This window comes from Aspergillus bombycis, assembly GCF_001792695.1.
Source record: "Aspergillus bombycis strain NRRL26010 chromosome Unknown contig00019, whole genome shotgun sequence".
In the NCBI taxonomy this organism is placed as follows: domain Eukaryota; kingdom Fungi; phylum Ascomycota; class Eurotiomycetes; order Eurotiales; family Aspergillaceae; genus Aspergillus; species Aspergillus bombycis.
The window spans coordinates 28750-50162 of record NW_019170021.1 but is presented as its reverse complement, the minus strand read 5'-3'; the positions used below and the strand labels follow the sequence as shown (position 1 = coordinate 50162).

At 50.2% G+C, this 21413-nt stretch overlaps 10 protein-coding genes across 10 annotated transcripts; 4 read left to right on the top strand and 6 right to left on the bottom strand.

Annotated features, from left to right (window-relative positions):
* Window positions 1-142: 142 nt before the first annotated feature.
* ABOM_002677 (serine-type carboxypeptidase F) lies at window positions 143-1917 on the top strand (the record flags this gene model as incomplete). Its single annotated transcript, XM_022529807.1, has 4 exons — window positions 143-341; window positions 401-683; window positions 740-966; window positions 1025-1917. 4 exons carry the CDS (start codon window positions 143-145, stop codon window positions 1915-1917), a joined length of 1602 nt encoding a protein of 533 aa, XP_022391740.1.
* A 1254-nt stretch (window positions 1918-3171) lies between these two features.
* Window positions 3172-4205, bottom strand: ABOM_002676 (NmrA-like family protein; the record flags this gene model as incomplete). The annotated part of the gene is made up of 2 exons (XM_022529806.1): window positions 3172-3831; window positions 3903-4205. Coding segments are annotated over 2 exons (963 nt in total), but the record flags the coding sequence as incomplete, so codon positions are not given.
* An 815-nt stretch (window positions 4206-5020) lies between these two features.
* Window positions 5021-6054, bottom strand: ABOM_002675 (uncharacterized protein; the record flags this gene model as incomplete). Its single annotated transcript, XM_022529805.1, has 2 exons — window positions 5021-5093; window positions 5150-6054. The coding sequence occupies 2 exons, from the start codon at window positions 6052-6054 to the stop codon at window positions 5021-5023; spliced, it is 978 nt and encodes a 325-aa protein (XP_022391742.1).
* A 191-nt stretch (window positions 6055-6245) lies between these two features.
* On the bottom strand, window positions 6246-6959 carry ABOM_002674 (uncharacterized protein; the record flags this gene model as incomplete). Its single annotated transcript, XM_022529804.1, has 1 exon — window positions 6246-6959. One exon carries the CDS (start codon window positions 6957-6959, stop codon window positions 6246-6248), a length of 714 nt encoding a protein of 237 aa, XP_022391741.1.
* A 2609-nt stretch (window positions 6960-9568) lies between these two features.
* On the top strand, window positions 9569-10405 carry ABOM_002673 (EGFR-like transmembrane domain-containing protein; the record flags this gene model as incomplete). The annotated part of the gene is made up of 1 exon (XM_022529803.1): window positions 9569-10405. The coding sequence occupies one exon, from the start codon at window positions 9569-9571 to the stop codon at window positions 10403-10405; it is 837 nt and encodes a 278-aa protein (XP_022391736.1).
* A 208-nt stretch (window positions 10406-10613) lies between these two features.
* On the bottom strand, window positions 10614-11804 carry ABOM_002672 (uncharacterized protein; the record flags this gene model as incomplete). The annotated part of the gene is made up of 1 exon (XM_022529802.1): window positions 10614-11804. One exon carries the CDS (start codon window positions 11802-11804, stop codon window positions 10614-10616), a length of 1191 nt encoding a protein of 396 aa, XP_022391735.1.
* A 326-nt stretch (window positions 11805-12130) lies between these two features.
* On the top strand, window positions 12131-13782 carry ABOM_002671 (purine-cytosine permease family protein; the record flags this gene model as incomplete). Its single annotated transcript, XM_022529801.1, has 4 exons — window positions 12131-12303; window positions 12360-12533; window positions 12581-13223; window positions 13300-13782. 4 exons carry the CDS (start codon window positions 12131-12133, stop codon window positions 13780-13782), a joined length of 1473 nt encoding a protein of 490 aa, XP_022391738.1.
* A 97-nt stretch (window positions 13783-13879) lies between these two features.
* ABOM_002670 (fungal specific transcription factor domain-containing protein) lies at window positions 13880-15794 on the bottom strand (the record flags this gene model as incomplete). The annotated part of the gene is made up of 4 exons (XM_022529800.1): window positions 13880-14430; window positions 14480-15144; window positions 15192-15476; window positions 15538-15794. 4 exons carry the CDS (start codon window positions 15792-15794, stop codon window positions 13880-13882), a joined length of 1758 nt encoding a protein of 585 aa, XP_022391737.1.
* Window positions 15795-16259: 465 nt separating this feature from the next.
* Window positions 16260-16826, bottom strand: ABOM_002669 (lipopolysaccharide-induced transcription factor regulating tumor necrosis factor alpha; the record flags this gene model as incomplete). The annotated part of the gene is made up of 3 exons (XM_022529799.1): window positions 16260-16422; window positions 16478-16745; window positions 16808-16826. The coding sequence occupies 3 exons, from the start codon at window positions 16824-16826 to the stop codon at window positions 16260-16262; spliced, it is 450 nt and encodes a 149-aa protein (XP_022391665.1).
* Window positions 16827-20036: 3210 nt separating this feature from the next.
* On the top strand, window positions 20037-20861 carry ABOM_002668 (uncharacterized protein; the record flags this gene model as incomplete). The annotated part of the gene is made up of 1 exon (XM_022529798.1): window positions 20037-20861. One exon carries the CDS (start codon window positions 20037-20039, stop codon window positions 20859-20861), a length of 825 nt encoding a protein of 274 aa, XP_022391694.1.
* Between the last annotated feature and the right edge of the window lie 552 nt (window positions 20862-21413).

Sequence of the window (21413 nt, the reverse complement as noted above, 5' to 3'; positions counted from 1 at the left end):
TCTCCCAACCTGGGATTGTCGCAGCTATGCTTGCGCATGCTATACCGTCATGCAGGCCGTGGGCTCATCCCGGCCTGATGTTTATAAAGGCCCCCGCACCCCAAAGGAAACGGTCTTCTCTTACCAATAACACACTATAAAAATGCTCTTTAAAAGCATCGTGTCAACGGCTATCTTAGCCGCCGCCCTGTGCACGGATAACGTATCTGCTGCCAAACATGGCCGGTTCGGCCAAAAGGCCCGCGATTCTTTGAACCTGGCCAAGCGAGCTGCGGAACAGCAGAAGTCGTCATTCAAGACACCGCTTGACGATTTCCGTTTCCTAACCAATAAAACAAAATGTACGTTGAAAAATATCACTCTCGTAACATAACTAACAGGCAGGCTTGGTTCCAAATAGCCTACCGGGTCGACCACCTCCCAGATGTTCCCTTCGATGTGGGCGAGATGTACTCGGGGTTGGTCCCCATCGACAAGGATGACAAGTCAAGAGCTCTTTTCTTTGTATTCCAGCCCACTCTTGGCGATCCCGTTGACGAGATCACAATCTGGCTCAATGGAGGCCCGGGATGCAGCTCTCTGGAGGGTTTCTTTCAGGAAAACGGCCGGTTTACATGGCAGCCTGGCACCTTTGCGCCCGTGGAGAACCCATACTCGTGGGTGAACTTGACAAATGTGCTTTGGTATGTTCGCGCTTGCTGTATATGTTGTAATAGTCGTCTAATATGTCTTGCGACAGGGTCGAACAACCAGTTGGTACAGGATTCGCAATTGGCAAACCCAACGCGACAACCCAGGAGGAAACTGCCGAGGACTTTGTGAGATTCTTCAAGAATTTCCAGGAGCTCTTTGGCATCAAAAACTTCAAGATCTACGTTACTGGTGAAAGCTATGCGGGCCGTTATGTGCCGTACATCTCCGCTGCCATGCTGGACAGGAACGATACGGAGCACTATGACCTGAAAGGTGAATATTTGGCGTGGATCCGAACTCACTATCGAATTTATGCTCACAATGAGACCAGGTGCCCTGGTATACGACCCCTGTATCGGCCAACACGACTACGTCCAGGAAGAAGTGCCAGCCGTGCCCTTCGTCCAGCAAAACGCCAACCTCTTCAACTTCAACACCAGCTTCATGGAGGAACTGGAGAAGCTTCACGACTCATGCGGCTACAAGGAGTACCTAGACGAGTACCTCGTCTTCCCCCCGGCCGGCGTGCAACCCCAGAAGTCCTTCAACTACACCAGCGACGCCGACTGCGACGTCTTCGACCTGATCAGCAATGAAGCCATGGTCGCCAACTCCTGTTTCGATATCTACGAGATCAATCTCATGTGCCCCCTGGCCTGGGATGTTCTCGCCATGCCCACTGCATTCAATTACCAGCCCGCCGGGGCGACCGTGTATTTCGACCGCCCGGACGTCAAGCGAGCCATGCACGCGCCGCTGAATGTCACCTGGTCGGGTTGTTCAAGCGAGAACGTCTACGTCGGCGGCGACGCCGGCCCCGAGCAGGAGGGAGATTTATCTGCGAACCCGATCGAGCACGTCCTGCCGCAGGTGATCGAGGGCACGAACCGTGTTCTGGTTAGCAACGGCGACTTCGACATGATCATCCTCACGAACGGGACGCTCTTGGCCATCCAGAATATGACCTGGAATGGGCAACTCGGATTCCAGTCTGCGCCTGCCACGCCCATCGCCATTGATCTGCCTGATCTCGCGTGGGGCGAGGTGTTCGAGGAGAATGGCCAGGCCATGCTGCAGAGCCAGGGTGTAATGGGTGTTCAGCATTATGAGCGCGGTCTTATGTGGGCCGAGACTTACCAGTCCGGACACATGCAGCCGCAGTATCAGCCGCGGGTGTCGTATCGCCATCTGCAATGGCTGCTGGGTCGCGTTGATAAGCTTTAAAGTCCTCAAAAGGGACTAATTATGCATGGAGGACGAAAATGAATACATGGTGTTTGATGAAACTCGCGCCTCAAACGGCAGCGAAGGCGATATGTACATATAGTCGAATAGGTACCGAATGCTACCACAGCTTGGAATATAATTCATAGGATGCCTCTCTGTACACAATATGCGAAATCACTATTCTTGTTCTAGAGTCGTATATCTAGGAGCATTTACTCCACCTCAAAAAGCATCAACTAATTCTGTTAGTCAACTATTGCAGCCTGCAGGGTATGCCCAGGCTTAGCGACAAATACTCCAGCGACAGTCAGCAACTCTGATCCCCGCAATCCAGTACTATTGTCTGGTTCTTGAGTGGAGGGTTACATCCGGAGGGGCCGCTCAGACTCTGGCGTGGCATTGCTGGGCAAACATGCATAAGGCTGCGAGAGCGCAGAGTGTGGCTTTTCATACGTCTACCATGAGCCGGTTCCCCTTTACATGGATCTGGTGCCTAGTCGCGCATTACTAGCCGCTTGGCATTATATCATGGTCAACAAGCACTGGGTCGAGACGTATTCAGCTTGGTTGTAGTTGAGGACCCAGTTATAAATGCGAGTCGGGGAATATTTCTTCGACTCACGACAGAATACGTATCAACAAGTACAGAGGCCAGGGTCGTTGATAATTGTTTCTGGGGTCTGCCACCCCCGAGTATGTCGCACTTAGATCGACCCCAATTGATAGTCCCCGGTATTTCGCGCTGCTGTGGATGGACTTTTCAGGACTTTCAGCTTTGGTGTTTCTACCATCACAGGCTATATTTCTCGCTCCCGCTTGGCGAGTCAGTTGCAGGGCGGCCATGCAGTGGGTGTAGTTGGGACGGATGCGCCCGAAGACCAGTTGCGAACTGCCAAGGAGTACACTCATAGGGTAATGGATTTCTGTGCTCAAGACCCAGAATGTCTTCTTGCCTTTGCTGCTCGGCTTTATCACAGGAACACTCGTGGGCAGCACTTGAAGGCGAACTAGAGCCTCCTGTCTGCGGAGAGCGGGGATACTGGCATGGGAGTAAGTGGGCGTGAAATTATCCTGTCTATATGTTTACGTCGATGTATGTATCTTGACTTCTTCGTACTTTTGAATTAATAGTGAATTTCACTTTTATCGCCTGATGAAACAGACAGATTAAATACATTATATCAAGGGAACAGTGATTAAAATAATTGTGCACTGTAAACATTATTCAAAACTAAAAATAGGTATCACACTTCAATGCTTGAGAAATTGGCTTTCGTCCCTCAACCAGGTATCAAAATCCTTCAATCCCGGATGGATCTGTTTGACCTGCTTGATATCCGCACCATAACCATGATTATGGAACCATTTAAACATAAGCTTCAAATCCTTGGCCATCAGCATAATAAAATAGGCCACGAAACGGAACGTAGTTGGCACACTTTGCCCCGTTTGGGTCTTGAACTTCTTCGCCATCTGCTCGAAGGTAAGCTCATCGCCTGCCAGGGAGAGACACTGGTTCTTGAATCGGTCGTGCTGCAAGAGGACCTTCGCCGCAATGATGCCGATATCGCTAGTCGCGATGCACTGGAGCGGCTTTCCCTGTAGATATGCGTCCCAGGCTGTGAAGGACACTTTGCCGATAAAGTCTGGTGTAAGGTTGTCGAAAAAGAACACGGGTCGCAGGACGGTCCAATCCATAGAACCGTCTTTGGTTTTCTCGAAGAGGTGCTGTTCGATATTGTGCTTCGTCACGAAATGGGGCACGTTGGTGGGGTTATCGGTCGATGCATCGCCACCGCGGTCCACAGACGTTTGGACGAAGTGTTGCACACGCTGTTTGATAGCCTCATCGATCAGGGCCTTGCCTTGGCGTTCTTCGCTTTCGAGACTCTCGCCCTTGGTGAAGGGACTCTGTTGATTTCGATCCCCTTGGTTAGCCTACCCTATTTTTTTGTACAAGTCATCCCTAAATATTTCCTTACCTGAAGACTAAAGACACCCCAAACCGGTAAGGATGAGGCTTTCTTGGCATTTTCAAAGATCCCGGCAGGATTGTTGAGATCGCCCTGAACCAGCTTAACCTTGTCCGACTTCTGGGCCAGTTTCTGGGCCGATGGGGATTGGGCATTCCGGGTGACGGCGAGGATCTCCACATCTGCGTCCTCGGCGAGTAGCCCGTCGACTACGGCACCACCTTGTTTGCCGGTGGCGCCGATGATCAGGAGAGCGATGGTCATTTTGTGGAAGGCGTTCGAGGATGTTGAATGACGCTGTGATGATTTGGTTCCTGACGGTTTGGGGCACTGTCGTCCTTATGTACCTTGCAGCATTCCATTTCTGATCTGAGGTCGAGAATGTAGGTCTTTTCACACATTCAACCCTAGCAGGGGATAATCGTGATGTCATGTTGGTCAGCAGACCCCGAGGCCGAGGCCGAACGTGACTCAGGCAGCAACGGATGACTAATGCCGCCCTGCGTTCCATTTTCTTTTGGTCTCCATAAAACAACAAAGCAGAGTCCCTCTAGCTGTAAATTCTGGATAAGAACTGAATCTCCGTCCGTTAAAACAGTACCCAAGAGACCACATTAGAAGAGTGGTACATAATTGCCGTCATAGCTTGGGGAGAAACACATATATCTGTACCACCCTGGGTTCCCCATTGCCAAAATATATATCCACCTCCCGTGTCACAATATTGCTCACCACTATACAAGAGAAGTGTCGTTTTCAGCTTGGGACTCTTCAGGAATCTCATGTATAGACTAGATCCATGGTAATCACAGAGCCTTTCTAAATAATTAAAAAAAAATACTATTACCTGAAGCTACCAACGTGTAGATGAACTCGCCATCTGGATCCTTGGATTATTGTTTAATTACAATATTAGACGAGAGTAATATGTCTGTAGTCGCGGCATGTCCCAATCCGCAGAAAGCAAGATTAACAAATCGGATTTCTCGTTAAATATCACACAAATGGTCTATAGTCGGGCTGCTTGAGGAGAGCTCCACCACCGAAGCGCCTCAAATGTTCATAGCCTCCTCCGGCCGTAGCATACCATATTTCTCTCTCATGCGAAGCTTACAGCACTATACTGCTTAGATCGTTACCGATCCCCAGGGATTAGAGCTTACAAGCACGGCTGTGACATAGTATCCTCGCGTGTGGGTTCTGTCAAGCGCAAGTTCGTTAGGGCGGAACGACAACTATCTTGACTACCAACACACAAGAATTTTGGTCTGGTCCCTGGACGATGAGGTGTAGGTGCTTGAACAGCTATGTGACAGAAAGGCCCATATCCGGGGTTCATGGTCCCCGCCTCCATAGCAGTAAGTAATCTTTCGTGCGAGAGATTCGACGAATCTCCCTCGCTCGGAGGCGAAGAAGACTCAGGCGCGGTATCGTATTCAGATTCATCAGGTTCAGGAACCGATCCGAGGAGTTCATAAATGCATCTCGGAGGATACTTCCTGCGCTTGAGGATGTTTCGACCGCGCTCGTCATCTTCAGCCTCGTATCCGGGATCCTCCTCAGCGGTGGCTGCGATGTCCTTAGACATAGTTTTGATCCTGCGGCTCAGACAAGGCACGCGATGAGGTGCAACTGTTGAGTGACGGTGAATATCATTGTTGCGCCTATGCTTTCTGCGTCTCCCTAACCGACACAGCTTGCTAACGCGTGACGTGAAGGGCGCAGGGCGCGCGTCCGAGCCGGAAATGTCAGCATCCCAATCTGAGAAATAGCTGCTCTGATTCATAGATGCTATGACCACCTCGTTGCTTACGATGGGGAAGTCTGCCGTGTCCCCCTCAAGCGGTATATATTTCGAATCTGCTGCTTTCACCGACTCGTTGCTGTTGGACGATGGTGTGTCTCTCAGGTTCCTCTCACACTTGAAACAACGATGGGGATGCCTTGCATTTATCAAGTCGAGCTTTTTAATGTTCTGATGGCTAAGTGGGTTGATATTTGCGCGCAGAAAGTTGGTTGTATCGATACAGCTCTCAAAGGTGAACGATGCAATGTGTCCGCAGGGGTAGTGGTGGAATGTACACAAGCACATGGCAGCTCGTGTGGATGATGTAGACGCTATAGGAGCAGAGTAGAGAGGGATGGTAGCTGAGGAAGGCATGGGAAAAGGCAATACAATCACTTGTGGAAGGTGTTATATACCTTCGACCAACAATAGTGTTCACTGCGAAAGCAGGGGCATGGGAACAAAGCCATAAAGAAATATCCCCCATAACAATTGATGGTCCTTAGCTTCTTTGTTCCCAAGCTTTGGTGGTATCAAAGAAACAGGAACCTCAGAGACATCTCCATTCAACACGATCGTCCCTCCAACAACTGTGTATTCCCCTTAAGATCCAGCAGATACTTGACACCAGAATCAATCAACCACCATGCAGCCATTTCATGGAGAAACCTCAGCACGGGATTCTCTAGTGGCACGATGGCCCTCTTTCGTTGTCCGGGGTTTACCTTGCTTGTCCACATGATGGTCTCCGTGCAAAATACTACGTCCTCGCCTTCTTCCCAGAACCGAATGATCAATCGTCCGCTGACCTCCCCGTTGAATAGCAACTCCAGCACGGCTTTGTTAGGCGTCCGTTCTTGGACACGGTAAAGCCCACAGACGAGATCACCTTCTTTGAACTGTAGTGATCGGATATGAGATGCATGGAAGGTTATACGGTCTGCAGGTGCGACAGTCAATCTCAGTATCCAAGCTTGTGGAAAACGAGAGAAAGCTGTCATGTTGCGACGTAGCAGCAGTGAGAATAAGTCTTCCAGCCTTTGCGCCGGAAGTAATTTGCGCGCAACGCGACGGGAAGCATGGTCATAGAATGTGCGACATTCTCCACGAGACACCTCTGCGGGAAGCGATACGATTGTAGAAACGGATTCAGGGAGTTCGCTTTGGTGAAACTCGTGGTGGATTCGATGCCCAAGAGAACGGTGGAGGAAATAAAGATATGTCACTGTGGCAGAGGACGTGGCTAGGAAAACGGAGGAGACATAAAGAAGACTGGGCATCTTGCCTACGGTAGGGGAAGCTCGGTAACGAGGTGGAAAGGCAGTGTGAAAAGAAGAAAATTAAGTATTGTCGAGCGATGAGACGTTGATATCAATCGGTGCCACAATCTCGTATTGCACCCACGAATGAAAAGCGGCAGTGGCTATATTAAGTATGCCAAGCAAACGGTCTCATGACGGGTCGTATCTGCGCAAATCCAAGGTATTAACCGGAAATAGTTCGGATCCATTTCTGTCGTGGATATGTTGAAGAACAAGCTCCCAGATTATCATTATAGATCTTATCAGATATACTCGTAGACGACAAACGAAATGCCATATACCATATGCCTCATTCACCCAATATTAATCGTCCACCGTGAGTCTGCAGCCAGGCTATATCCGCAAATAAACAGGGGTGGGCATTGCCAATGCCAGATTGGTCAGGGCCAAACGGATATGAATCACATTCCCGTCAGATGGGCTTCATGCCTTTGCTGTTCATTCTCACTATGCGGTTGGTTACTTCCGTTCCTGCACTTCAAAGGACTGCTTCTTTGCTTTCCGTTTCATCCAAAGTCGGTATGCGAATAGAGAAACGATGCCAACCGCCACGATGAAGACGATACAGAATACTAGGATGACACCCGGATTCTCCCCAGCCCAGTTGCTGCGTTTCACAATTTCATCCCGGATATGGGGGGTTAGGGCTTGAATTGCAGGCATCGTCTAACTCCGTGTTAGTTCTCTCCACCGTTCTGGGTATAGAATTCGCGGTGCTTACGAAGTTGGTGGGAAGCAATATCCCTTAACGCACGACAGAGGGGTAGTTTATATCCCGTCAAGAAAATTCCAGGAAACCAACGACGTGTCAAGCAGACCACAGAGAGGTCAGAGACAGCAGAGACGTGAATTGGGGCATGTAAGGGAGAGGCCTGTTGCACATGTCGGGAGCCGCGGAAGCTGCGATGGGAATGACGTGGAAGAGACGAGTTTATGCAACCTCATGGACTTGGTATTAAGGACCAGGGCTGAGAGCTAAATAGAGCATCCCAATGAGTATCAAAGCTTAAGTGATACAGTTAATGGGTTTTGTAAGGTTATACTTTTATTTTACAGTTTGTGATGTTCATGCTGTAAGGCCATTGGCGAATTGCACCCTGCCTGGTGGAGGCTTCATGGAAGGCTATTTCATAGAAACAGTAACTACTCGACTACCGTCAGAGTATATCCTGCCACTTCCCCACAAATCGAATAACCTTAAGAGTTGAACTGCTTGACCCTCTCGGGCTATCCGCGCACCCCACTTGGTGGTATATATTGACCACCTCTCTGGACTTTTGAGCTCCACACGAGGCGGACAGGTGATAGCCCTTCCACAAGTTACTGATGCCAGTCTCTCACACGTCACTAAACAGAGAGTATAATGTTGACTTTCCAGAGCAAAGCGGCGGTAAGCTTCGGGTCCCGTAGGTCCCGCTGGCGTCACCACTGCAACCATACCCATGGATAGTGTCATAAAGACATAAGGTGTCAGGAGAGGGGGCTTGTTAGGTGAGTGACCGGTTGATAGTCGAGAGTTTCAAGGCTCATATATAACAGGGCGGTTCCTACTGTCCCCTGCAAACCGATTTGTGGCTGTCAGTCTGGTTGTCAGCGTATGCGTGAGATAGTGACGTCATTGACGTAAGAAATACTACGTTAGCTCATCGCCGAATCCTGTCAGTTGCGTGAGCGACTCGAGACAGCCCCTCGAATCTCTCATCGATCAGTTGGATGATAGAAATGCATACGCCTCATAGGGCTCAGGGCTTTATGCTGAGGCCTTCCTGTTTGGGCATTGATGCACGTGAAGCATGGAAGCGATTAGTCATGTATGCAGATCCCAATTCGGCAACATGCTAGCATTTCAACTTCAATTTCAACTTCAACTTCAACTGCGGCATTCAAACTTTTCAAGAGCGTTGATCTCTTGACAGCTGGGGGTGTTGTTCCCACTGTCCCCTCTGATAGACCCATTCATTTCCCCGCCTAGTGCCAACCTTGACGGAACCTCCTTTACTCAATCCACCCAACTCCCCTTCAAACTTGACCTAATTGAAGGACTAATATCCACCTTGCATCCAGTCCCTCGTATTCGGCAGATCAGCCACCAATCAGCCCCTTTGCCAATGCCAGTTGCAGGGCCAAGAATCTTGTATAATAACAAAAGGGACAAAACACCCACCAGACCGCACGAGGGGTGGCCTCGGGCTCCAGTCGCAGACCAATAATCGGAGATCGTGCCCTGATGGAGGCTCTTCCCGTCTCCGAATGTTACCACGGTTAACCTCGCAACAATTTCTCGCCTTGTGATAATAATCACCTTGTATCTGCATGAGTGCTCGTGTGCCCGCGTTTGAGAGGCCGTCAAATTTCTGGGGATTCCGGTTTGAGTAAAGATTATCCACACCATGTGCCGTGCAGACATTCTGCACGCATCTCGGCGGCCTGCGCTGGCAAGGCCTGGTCCCTGCGCAGGGCAGCATGAGAGTGCAACCGTCTAATACTTATCCCCAGACCGACCCCACTAATCTGCCGTCAGAAATTTACTCACCAGGACCCAGGGAACCGACTTCTTGGCCACAAGCATGGCTCGTCTGTCAATGTTCTGCCTAGCATACATCACAGTTACCCTTCTCTCTTGCGCGAACGCATGGACGTTAACCTGGCGAAATGACACTGGCGCCCAAATACTCGATGGTGACTCGATACAAAACTGTACCAGGATTTACCACCAGAAAGGCGAGGAGTTCTCATTCAACCCGGAAGGCAAATGGTGCCTGAGATTCTGGGACGAGGCAACATGCGAGAACCAGATCGGAAAGACGTGCGAGGGGACGAGGTGGAAACAAATTGCATCGCGCAATATTTCTGCATTCAACGTCTATGCGATGCCGCCTGCTGACATTAGCGCGAACGGTATGGCGAGTACCAGTACGACATCCACATCGAGCACTTCATCCACGATGGCCACCACGTCTTCTGCGACTACAAGTGCGGTTGCAACTGAAACAGGTCAATCCGGAAATGATGATCCCCCGAGTTCCTCGCTATCTGGTGGTGCAATTGCGGGCATCGTTATTGGCGCCGTTGCCGGCGTTGCAATCCTCGCTGCGTTGTTCTTCTTTTGGGGTCGACGAAAGCGCAACGCTGCTACCCCGGCTCCGGCTGATACCACTCCAGCTCCTGGCCCAGACGAGCGAACTTTCCCCGAGGCCGTGGATCCATCGAAGCCAGCCATGTCGGAAACACAGACGCAGGTGTCCTCGGTGTCTCCATATGGTTATCCTGCCGCCGGGGTTAAGAGTGTGGAGCTACCCGGGGAGAAGGTGGGCGCGGAATTGAGCAGCAGCCGCCAGCTGGTCGAAATGGGCAATACTCCCTTGGCGGAGATGGATGGAACGAGTACCGTTAAACGCCCTTGATGATGAAGCTTGGGGTACTATGAGGGAACGGTCGTCCAGTACTATCAGCCTGGCGATCTTTTCACGGCCTGTCTCATCCATATGCACAGTCTTTGTTAGATAATCTATAATTTCGATATATGATACCAATTTGAATTTTGCGTTTTATCATGAGATACCATCTCTATCTGTGTCTGCAGCGAATTGCTTCATGATGAAGGTCGCCGTCTTATTCCCCCTTCAGCCACGGTACCTCCTCGGGTAGATACTTGTACGCTCTAAATATAGCATTGCTCTCATACGCGAAACCCATCTTCCTCATCTCCTCCAATTCACCCTCTCCAAGAACCGCGGTATAATCACTCAACTGCGGCACCACAAACTCCCACACCACGTCTCCGGACTCAGTAACCTCCAGGATTCTCCCAGTTGCCGCCTCGCAGAGCACCACATTCCCATTCGGCAGTTTCTGTGCAGAGCCCATGAACGGCGTGAACAGTCCAATACCGCCTGTACTCCGATCCGTGTATTCCCAAATGATCTCCTTCGTCTCGCGCGCCACCACAATAGCCCGAGTAAATGGCACCGAGATGCCAGGGCGAAAGACCCCATTATCAAAAATCAGGAGGTCACCCGATGGAAGCTGATGCGCACAATGTTGCTGGTTCACCACGGGCTGAGTCAGATGCCAAAGCACTTCACCAGTCTCCCGGCTGATAACCACCACAGATGACGTGTTTCGCATCGAGGCGATGATATTCCCATCCGAGTCAAACGAAACACTATTGACCAACGGCCAATGCTCCCGCGGATAGTCCTGATGCATACGGAACAGCTCGGGATCAAGATGATCGATTGCCCGCCAAGACCACAGAAGCTTTGCGCCGCCTTTCCCATCTCCCTCGAAGTCCTCCGAGGAGGATCGATTCGAGCTAGACCACGGCTCAACCAGCTTGATGCAATCGCCGTAGACAATTCCACCGGGCGCTTCGCTACCTGTAATCCCTCCCTGTACTCTCGCCGCCTCTTCAGGCGTCAACGCTTCCAAGGTCGTGTAGAGGATCTTCCCATCTGGCAGATGGTGTTGGTCATGATGGGCCTTTGGATCGCGGTATTCCCGCAGGACTTCGCCAGACGGCGATACTTGGATCATTGCGCCGCCGTGGTATTTGGCCCACATGGGGAAGAGGTTTGGGGCGTCGGGATGTGCGCCATTGTAGGCCAGGTTGCCGTCTGGGAGTAGTCTGGCGTGTCGGCCGGCACGGTAGGGAAGCGTCCATTTGTGGATTTCTTTTCCGGTCGTCGAGATGAGGTGTGAGGTGCGGGATGTTAGAGGTGTGTAGAGGATGTAACCGGGGGAGACTTTGGGGTCGGTGCCGCGCAGGCCCAACCCGCGGCGGCGGAGGGTGTGTTGCTCCATTTTTGTTTAACTGGTATTATGTATGGGAAAGCAAGAGTTTGTTTGTTCTGGGTGTTCCTGTGCTTCATTGGGGTTTCGGGGTATATATAGCAAAACTTTTGTGGATCTTGACTGGTCGACCGGCATGCCGCGGTATGCCGCGGTAAGATAGCCTCGATCTACGTAACTGATATGGCGTCAATTTGGCTATTATCGTGTTATCGGGATGCCGCGGTGTCTGGTGATATGAGCGATATGCGTGATCTCAGATATAACTGAGGGATAAATTAGCGGGAGGGTGAGTATTTCGTTTGAAAAATTGTTGGGATTGTTCGGTGCTGATCAACATGGACCAAATCTCAGATTCACATTACAAGTCTTCCGCGAGCATAGAAGCCGATGAGAAAACCAACTCAGCATGGATACAAGCCCTTTCTATCGAGAGAGGTGGTATTGAGCGTGTTACGCCGGATCAACGACAGGAAAATGTCACCCATTTCTGGAATGCCTGCACGTTCTGGTATGGTTTCATTATCCACTCTGCAGTCCCGAATCCTTACTGACTGACAGAATCAGGCTGAGTGCGAACATGGCCGTGGCCACGCTTACCACTGGAGCCCTTGGAGGACCTATGGGTCTGAAGTTCTGGGATAGCTTCATCGTCATTCTCGTGGTTAACCTCGTCAGCGACCTTCTCCCAGCATGGACGGCGGCATTCGGACTCACGGGGCTCCGCATGACGACTTTCTCGTATGGCCTATCCATCTGTATACTGGAAGATAGCTAACACAAACCAGGCGATATTCATTTGGCTACTGGGGCAATCTCCTTGTGGTGGTCTTTTCCATGGTCGCCACCACAGGCTGGAACGCAATCAACTCCATCTCTGGCGCTGCCGTGCTCAACGCCCTCTCCGACGGACGCTGTCCCACCTGGGCTGGAGTAATCATTATCTGCACAGTTGTCTGGATATTCTGCGTCTTAGGAATCAACTGGATCCACAAAATCGACACCTTCATCTGGATCCCACCGCTGATCGTCTGGTGCGTAACGGCCGGCACAGGCGCCTCGCATTTCAGCAGCGCAGAGCCCAAGGAATTCAAAAGCAGCGAGGATAGGGCCGCCGCCATATTATCATTCATGGCTATTATCTTCTCCTTCTCCGTCTCATGGGTCAACTGTGCCGCGGATTACAACGTTCGTATGCCGATTAACACGTCCCGGGCGAGGATATTCGGCGCCACATACGTTGGGATCTTCATTCCATCGGTGCTGGTCCAAACTCTCGGCGCTGCGTTATTCAGCGCCACCGTACATAACCCGGAATGGAAAGCCGCATATGCAAGTGCAGGCGTAGGTGGACTCCTGAAAATGGCCCTCGAGCCTGCTGGTGGATTTGGGAAGTTCCTCATGGTTCTTGCAGCGTTGAGTTCAATCCCGGTAGATACCTCTGTCCATATCTCCCAGCTACGACAACATCCAGAAGTAGTGAGCTGACGTGAACTGAACCTACCAGAATAATATCCCAAACAACTATTCCTTCGCCCTACACGCTCAGAACTTCGGTCCTTGGGCCCTCCGCGTCCCCCGTATCGCCCTAGTCACCTTCGGTTTCGTCGTCTCCCTGGTTGTAGGCTGTTGTGCAGCCCAGTATTTCAAGGACACACTGCAGACCTTCTTAAGCGTTATCGGCTACTGGACTGTCATTCACATCGTCATCGTCGCAGAGGAACACCTCGTCTTCCGTCGCGGGTGGCAAGGCTACGACCTGGACGCCTGGGACGATCCTGCGAAGATGCACTTCGGGTGGTCAGCTATTGGAGCCTTTGCGGCCGGGTTCGTGGGCGCTGCGCTTGGGATGAAGGTGGCGTGGTATGTCGGGCCCATTGCTGGACTGATTGGGTCAGGGGCGAACGTGGGCCATGAACTGACGGGGGCATTTTCGGGGATAGCGTTTTTGGGGCTGAGATGGGCCGAGAGACGGGTTTGTGGGATGTGAGCTGATTTCTGAACCAGGCGTTTAGGGGGGTGGGTATTTGGGACAGGACGTATATATAGTATCAATGGTATATTTGATTCATTTGCAATTGTACAGACTATGGAGGGCTTGAGAATCCCCAACTAGGCATCAAATCCCAGTTTCCGTCTTCTGTTGTCTCAACACCCAAGAACTCGGGGAAATAGCCCGCCAAATCCTGTCCGAAGAATACTTCACTTTGTTCTGCAGCCAGTGGCTGAGTGACGACCGCTGGGCGCAGCTTCTGATGAACCTTTCCAATGACGTGGCCGAGTGTATGCGCTGCGTGACAAGGAAGACCGATTGTCTGCATCCAGCTTACGAGGTTGAGTATCAATGAGTCTAGTTCGTCTAGGTCGTATATCTGTAGTAATTGGTCCTCGTATGCGCTCAGCAACCTGCAGATGATGATTGCAGCGAATGTGATCATGTGGTAGATGTGGTCAGTTAGATGGCGCGTACGGTCGTCTGCGGTGTCGATGGCAATGCGAATGATGGCCAGTGAGTGGCGGACCATTTCGGAAATGACTGATTCGCGGGCTCGCGCAGTTTTACATTTGAGACATTGATCGTATAAGAGAAGGTGAGCGAAATGGAAGCCCATCAGCAGGAATTGCGCGCGGGGTTGTTCTACTTTGGTCAGTGTATGTGAGATGTTGGTTCGAGGATGTGTTCATACCAAGCATGGATTGCCACTCTTTCTTCCAATCCTGTAGACTAGCCATGGACTTCAAGAGGTCGATTGATTCGCTGGATGTGTGCTTGTACAGTGTCCAGTACAGGTGAATCTCAGCTACCATGCGCAGTTCGTAGTTCGTAGCATGGTCGGAGCCCACTATCGCTCGGCATTTCGGTATCTGGGAGGCTTGCAGCATGGACCTTCTGCTTGTGCCGACGCAATACTGCAGGTGTGCTAGACAGAGGTGGTTCCAGATACACCAGTTATCGAGGGCCGTTTTCGTGAGTTCCGTGGGCGCGTTAGCTGTGTTGACTGCATCGAACAAAAGGCTGGATTGGCAATGTTGCAAGGCAAATCCGCTGAGCAGCCAACTGTCGATGCTCAGCGGAACTTGTCCCACCGTCGTGGACCATAATGAAAGGACGATGGCAGCTTGGAAGAACTCTATCGGCTGCGGGGACACAAGCAATGCTGTTGAAACCAACGATCGCGCGCTCTGATAGAGCTTCGGGGCTAGAGTAGTCGCCAGGCTTTCCGTTGTATGTCGGACAGCGATTAGGCAGCAAGCGGAAAATAGCAGTGGTGATCGATTAACCTTGCCAAGTAAGACCTTGGGATCACTCTCTGGGTCGAAAAGCACCCATCGACCGTAATGCTCTAGAAAGCTTTATCTGTCAGATTTACCACAGCATTTGGGGCCTCTGTAACGCACATGGTGATGAGATTGAGTGCTAGATCGGCCGATATGAGACCATCTAGTACTGAATCGTGGGAGTTGGCATCTGGCGATTTTACTCCCGCATCCGATGCTAGATCACGGATGACCATGACCGGTGGAGCCGAGGGATAATCTGACTTGGGTGCTGGACCCACTGCACTCTTGTGCAAGAAATGTCCTGGGTTATCGGAGCGCTCGATGGCCGGAGTCATGATACTAGAGGAGTCCTCTCCCAAGCGCTCTAATAACGCCCCAACTGTTCGTTCGAGCTGCTCTATTCTGCATTGTATTAACGAGGTCGTCTTGAAAACCTTCGACAGTGGAGCTACCTTGCGTCTACACTAGGAGTATGGGAAGCAGCATCCTCCCGGGAAAGGGTTGGCTGATGCTCAAATGAACATCTCTGCTGAAGGCGTTCGCATCGAAGACACGGTCGCCCGCCAGTGCCTGATTCATAGCATCTGGTCTTCTGTTTTCGGCAGGAAACGCACGCCCGAGAAGCGCGGCCTCGATCTGGGGGCATTGGGCTTGCGTCAGTGGTATGACACGGACATTCGCATGCAATGAAGTGAGTGATTCTGGGTGGAAAGTCGCCATGATATGGGGAAATGGCGCCAAATCTTATCGTGACCACAGATAAGATTTAACGGATGCAAAATGATCTTCAGTTCTTGGCGCATTTCTTCAATCTTCGCGCGCCATCTTCAAACGCTTCTAACTCAGCCAATTCTTTATTAAACTGAATTCTGATGGAAGTTTTATGATCAGCGATAGCCAAAGGAGAGGCAACCTCTATCTTAAATAAAATCAAGGTGCATACGCCAAATAAAGCCTTGGCTTTGTGAGCTTTGCCGGTCGCTACGTTGGCTGAAAGATGCTTGCAAACAGTACTAGAAGAGACTGATCATGGACCATATTAGTATCGGAATTCTTTTCAGCATTATTGTTCGCATAGCACATGCTCTCTCCTTAATATAAAGATGGTATCAACCGCGAAACACATCCCCCGAACGCCGATCGCAGATACGAAAAAACCAAATAAAGGACAAGGTCAGGCCAACTTCATTGCCTCACGTTCTGATGCACCTCGACTCTTCCACTGTTATGCCATGTGGCCAACATTGTGCCACACTGGCCGCAGTAATGGTTGTAGTCTTTCAGAGAGGACATCAGGTATGGGATACATCCCAGACAGAAACAACAGCAAATCACCGCAGCCCAACCACTATTCTTCGTTAGCTTTCACCCTACTCCGAGGCTCTTGATATCACTATACGTACTGCGTTGTGTTTCCTGACTCTGCCTCGGTTCTGGTCATCTCACGGACTCCGCAGATTGGGCAATCAACCGGGGTAGGGCCCCGTTGTAGAGCATGTAAGGGAGTTGCAGAGTTATATCCACTTGGGTGACCGGCGGGAGGATGGTAATATGGCTGCGGTGCCGCCATGACGTGGGGATCTTGTACTGGAGACTGGACGTGCGCATTTGGAGGAGCGGTTGGCTGGTGGTGGTAAAATTCGGGCTGTTGGTCGTAGACGGGAACGGGGGCTGTCATCGCTAGCGTTAGTATAAAAGGTAAGTTGACAGCGAGGGTAGAAATATCAACATACTGGGTGGTACTTTCTCCATGGTTAATGATGACAGTAGCGAAGGTTATATTCTCTAGCACTTTGGATAGAACGGGGCATAGGGGGGAACGAGGGTAATTTGGCGGAAGACTCAGCGGACTACTTGTGCATTTATATCACAGCTCACTTGGAACACAGTCCTGCAGCCCTTCAATCCAACCTAATCATAGCCGCAGTCCCTACACATCGATGCTATTTCTAGAAGCCCAATCAGACATGCTTCGGGCGTAGGCTAATTTCCTATCACGAACGCCGCCTCGGGCGTGGACCATTAAGAGGCCATGGTGGACCCCACTGATATTCATTAGAAGTGAACTGTCAGAGATTGGCGCGGGATTTTACGAGGCTCAAGCAGGGTATGCCTTGTGGGCGCGGGCGATTAGGCTTAGGACTGAAAGGCTCGGCTGAGGCTGTACGAAGTATCCATATAACGGAGTACTTTCTTAGGCCGATCTCTTCCCTTTTGAGATTTGGCTTGGGAAATACGAAGCCAAGCATGTCGTTTGACAAGTGGTCAGAACGTAAATTTGATTTTGCTTTAGGAGTCAGTCACTGGGCGAATATTCTTCCATTTGAAAGCGACTCGTGTTGGCTCTAATACGAGTTATCCTGCATTAGCAGAAATCCTCAGAGGCCGGGTCAAACGATTCCCAGGTAGGATGAGCTGCCCCTTTCTTTTTGGCCCCCGTGCACGATCTTCTTCAGTGTGGGTCTGGCGCTGAGCGTTATCCTCTTTTCTGACTCATCTTGCCACTATAGTTACCTTGACTGGTAACGCTCTTGCATGGGGGCGCAGTTGCACAGGTGCCCACACCATATTGTCGCGGGATGGTTTCACATATCAACTGGGTACTTTGGAGGGTAGATGAAACTGCGACGTACCTGAAACGGGGATGCAGCGGACAGTACTGCATGCAGATTTCTCCAGCAGTAAATCGTTATCCCGAGCTTCCTAGGTGGTGGTTCCAAGTGTTCGGAGTCACGATGTAACTCATTTTTAACTATATGCGGATGGAAGCTTGGCGCACATCTGCCCAATAGTTGAGACCCCTATCTTTGTCGTAAGAACCTCAGAAAGCACCTACTTCGAATGGAACTTTGCCAACACGATCCTAGCTGTGCTCCGTGAAAGCCGCATCAAGAGCGGGCGAGTTGAAATAGAAAGCGCAATAAAGAGAAGATTTCTTTGAACTTGATCGGATTTTCTGGTTCCCCTATTACTAGAATTCGTTGTTTGTGGGGACAATATAAAAGATTCTCTGGTACATGCTAGTCCGTCGAGCTGCTTGGTCAAAATTGCCAAAATCGATCATGGCTTCTCAGCACATTAGCTCCGGAGCCTTCGTGGAGTTTGTACAATACAGAACGATAGGAGGATTGTCGTTGGGGCCTAGATAATTTCTTAGGGCTGAGTTTCAACATAGGGGCTCATACCTGGAGCCCGAACTCATCTGTATCTAGTAAGTAGCATTGAGAGGCTCCGGAACCAGACTACTGTGCACTAGATAGCTACTAGCTAGTGATAGCTCCGAACTAGGCAGCATGGATCGACCGTTTGAGCACGTGTTCTAGACGTTACATAGCACCAGACATCAATCCAAAGTCAAACTCTGGGAGGCTGGAAATCGATTAGTAACTATATCTGCCCACTGTAGTGTAGTGGAGCTCTTCATTAAATGGTCCATGAATGTTTGCAAGGAAACATCGTACCCACATTCTATGTAGTAGAATGTTAGATTGTACTTCGGATTCGAATCATAGGAGCTACGGCATCCGGCTTCGCTCGACAGTTTATCAGTAACGTTAAGAAGCCGCTATTCCAGGAATACCCAAAGAGTAAGGAATGAGGTAAGGACATGAACATGTGTAACCTGTATGGAAAGGAGATGCGACTCTTCCTTATTAAAATGCACACTATTAGGAAGATCCACTTGCCGGCCTACATTTGGATTGCTTAAACAAAGCATGATTAAAGCCACAGTGTAACAATCCCGCGTTACCCAAGACCACAAAAAGGTATTGAAGGATTCCAAGCTTGCTTGAATTGCCTCTTACCCAATTTCAAGAAGATACACGGGATATCTATTTTGGCATGGGCAAATATCTCTCATTTGTATCCAGACCCTCTTGCAATGGGCATGGCACTCTATAGTAGGTATCTTAGTCAGTGCACAAAGCTGCGTGAAAAGGGCGTAGACGGTCTGTGGTCTCTTCATTGTTCATTTCCCTTTCTCTTTGTCGCTAACGAGATGTGTTATCTGGCTCTCAACTATGTTATATCCATGGTGGATAGCATATTGATTTCCCGGATTTTGACTTAGTAAAAAGTCCAATTACCATAAGTATAGCCCGATAGAGTTAACCTTTTATCATTGATTAAGATAGTCTAGAATATCGATAGTATCTCAGGCCACCTCAAGTTTCAACTGAACATTCTTTCAGGCCAGTTGTATATCCAACTACGCAGTGGGATATTTAATTTCCTTGACAAGGAGTTTCCTCAGATACCAGAGGACCTACTAATAGTGGCAGCGGCTGGCTGTCTAGTCGAGGGCCAGACAGAACTGAACCTCACCCTTCATTACAGCCCACTCAAAGTTTAAAGGTATTCCTGTCGCAAAATTCGGAAGGATGATCAGAAAATCGACCAGACATATTTCAGCTAGATCTTAGACAAGACATTGTTGCATCTAGACAATTTTCATGAGCACTCCGTGGGACACAATAACATGAGGGATCTCGGTATTTAAGGCATTAGGGTTCTACCATGCTTTCCCGTAGAGAGGACGAGAATATGCTGATAGCCCTAACAAACCCATCATCACGATTGTTTGTTTTCTCCTCCTCCATGTTTCCGTAAATTTATCGTCCATACGAAAGACTAGTAGTAACGTTCCCCCTCGGAGGTCGTTGATAACCTTATCCCATTTAGCAGTCAAGGAATGCAGACTATTGGCCATGTTCTCTGAGAGGAATTCATTATTGGTCACGGAGGAGTGGCGGAATGAATCTAAGTTTCTGGGGAAGTGGCCGCGTGACGATTTCCCCAGGAAGGTTTACTTGGCTCAGCGGCTGGAACCACGATTGATGCTGCTATAAAACGTGCCATGGGGTCCATCTTCTCCCCGGGCCTGATGGGACACATTGGATGCGTTAAGACACCCATAATGCCTTCCGGGCTGTCTGTCACCCCGTCCATCCCCCTCGCAGCATGTCCCATACGGAGCCGACCTCGATCTTCGGCTCGGGCCCCGGCCACGAGGCTCTACGCATTAGCTTTATCGTATTTATGTCCGTCGCCCTCTACAATGCCCTCGAGCTATCCATCCTCATCCCATTGAGCTTCCACCGGTACAACAGTTTATATTTCTGGGCGCTGATGACATCCGCCGTACTCGGTGTGATCCCCTCCACCATCGGACCGTGCTTACAGTTCTTCGATCTCATACCGTTATGGCTGAGCATGCTGTTGTCGAACATTGGGTTTTTCATGATGGTCCCAAACCAGTCGGTGGTGCTTTACTCGCGATTACATTTGGTGTCTCAGAATAAACTGGTGCTTGCTTTCGTGCGCGGGTTGATCGTATGGGGTTTCTTCATGGTCGCGGTGCCAACGACTGTGTTAAACGTCGGCTCGAGCTACGTGCCACAGTCGCAGCCATGGGTGCACGGCTTCGAGGCGATGGAACGCATCCAGGTGACTTGGTTTACCGTGCAGGAGACCTCCATTTCCCTCATATATATCTGGTACACCATGTCCATGATTCGGCTTAGCCCTGACGAAGATAAGCGGCGACACAAGATCCTGTACGAGCTCGTGATTATCAACATTATGGCCATTGTCATGGATATAGCTCTCGTGCTGCTCGAGTACCTGGGATTCTATTTCATGCAGGTCATTCTCAAGGCGACCATCTACAGCATCAAGCTGAAGCTCGAGTTCGCCGTGCTGAGCATGCTGGCCTCCATCGTGCATCCGCCCAGGTCCGACCCACCCACCTGGGGGACTAACTGCACCATGTCGACTTTCTCGTAGCCGGCACTTTTATGTGGTCTGTCTGTATATTAGAAAACTTACAAAAATTAATGTCTAGAATCAAAGGTCTCCATATCGCTTCGACAGTCGTAGTACCGTCAATCATTTGCCTCTCATGAGACAGAGCACAGACCCCTGGTCAGTGCGTCATGACTGCCGCCACGATGTGTCCCACCAAATCACGAATCACTGCAGAAGTCCACCGACGGGAACGATTGAGTATTTAATCGAGGTATTCTTTTCTGCACTGCTGATTAGTGGTAGCTGTTAATCACAACGTTGGCATCGTTATGGGTACTGTTTGTTTTATAAGTTCGAATCGAATTTTGAAGCACGGGACGGGAGTCACGGGAAAGATAGTATCTCTGCACATCACGTCGCTTCCCCTGATATCACAATACCATTCTGACTACCCTTGCCCATCATAGTGTATTATGATACCGTAGTGTTGCCTTCATTGTCACTCAGCCCTAGCCGAAGACCTAGTGGCGATCGTGGCGGCCATAGACAAGAGGTGAATGTCCGCGGGGAGTGTTTTGCCCCTGAACACGA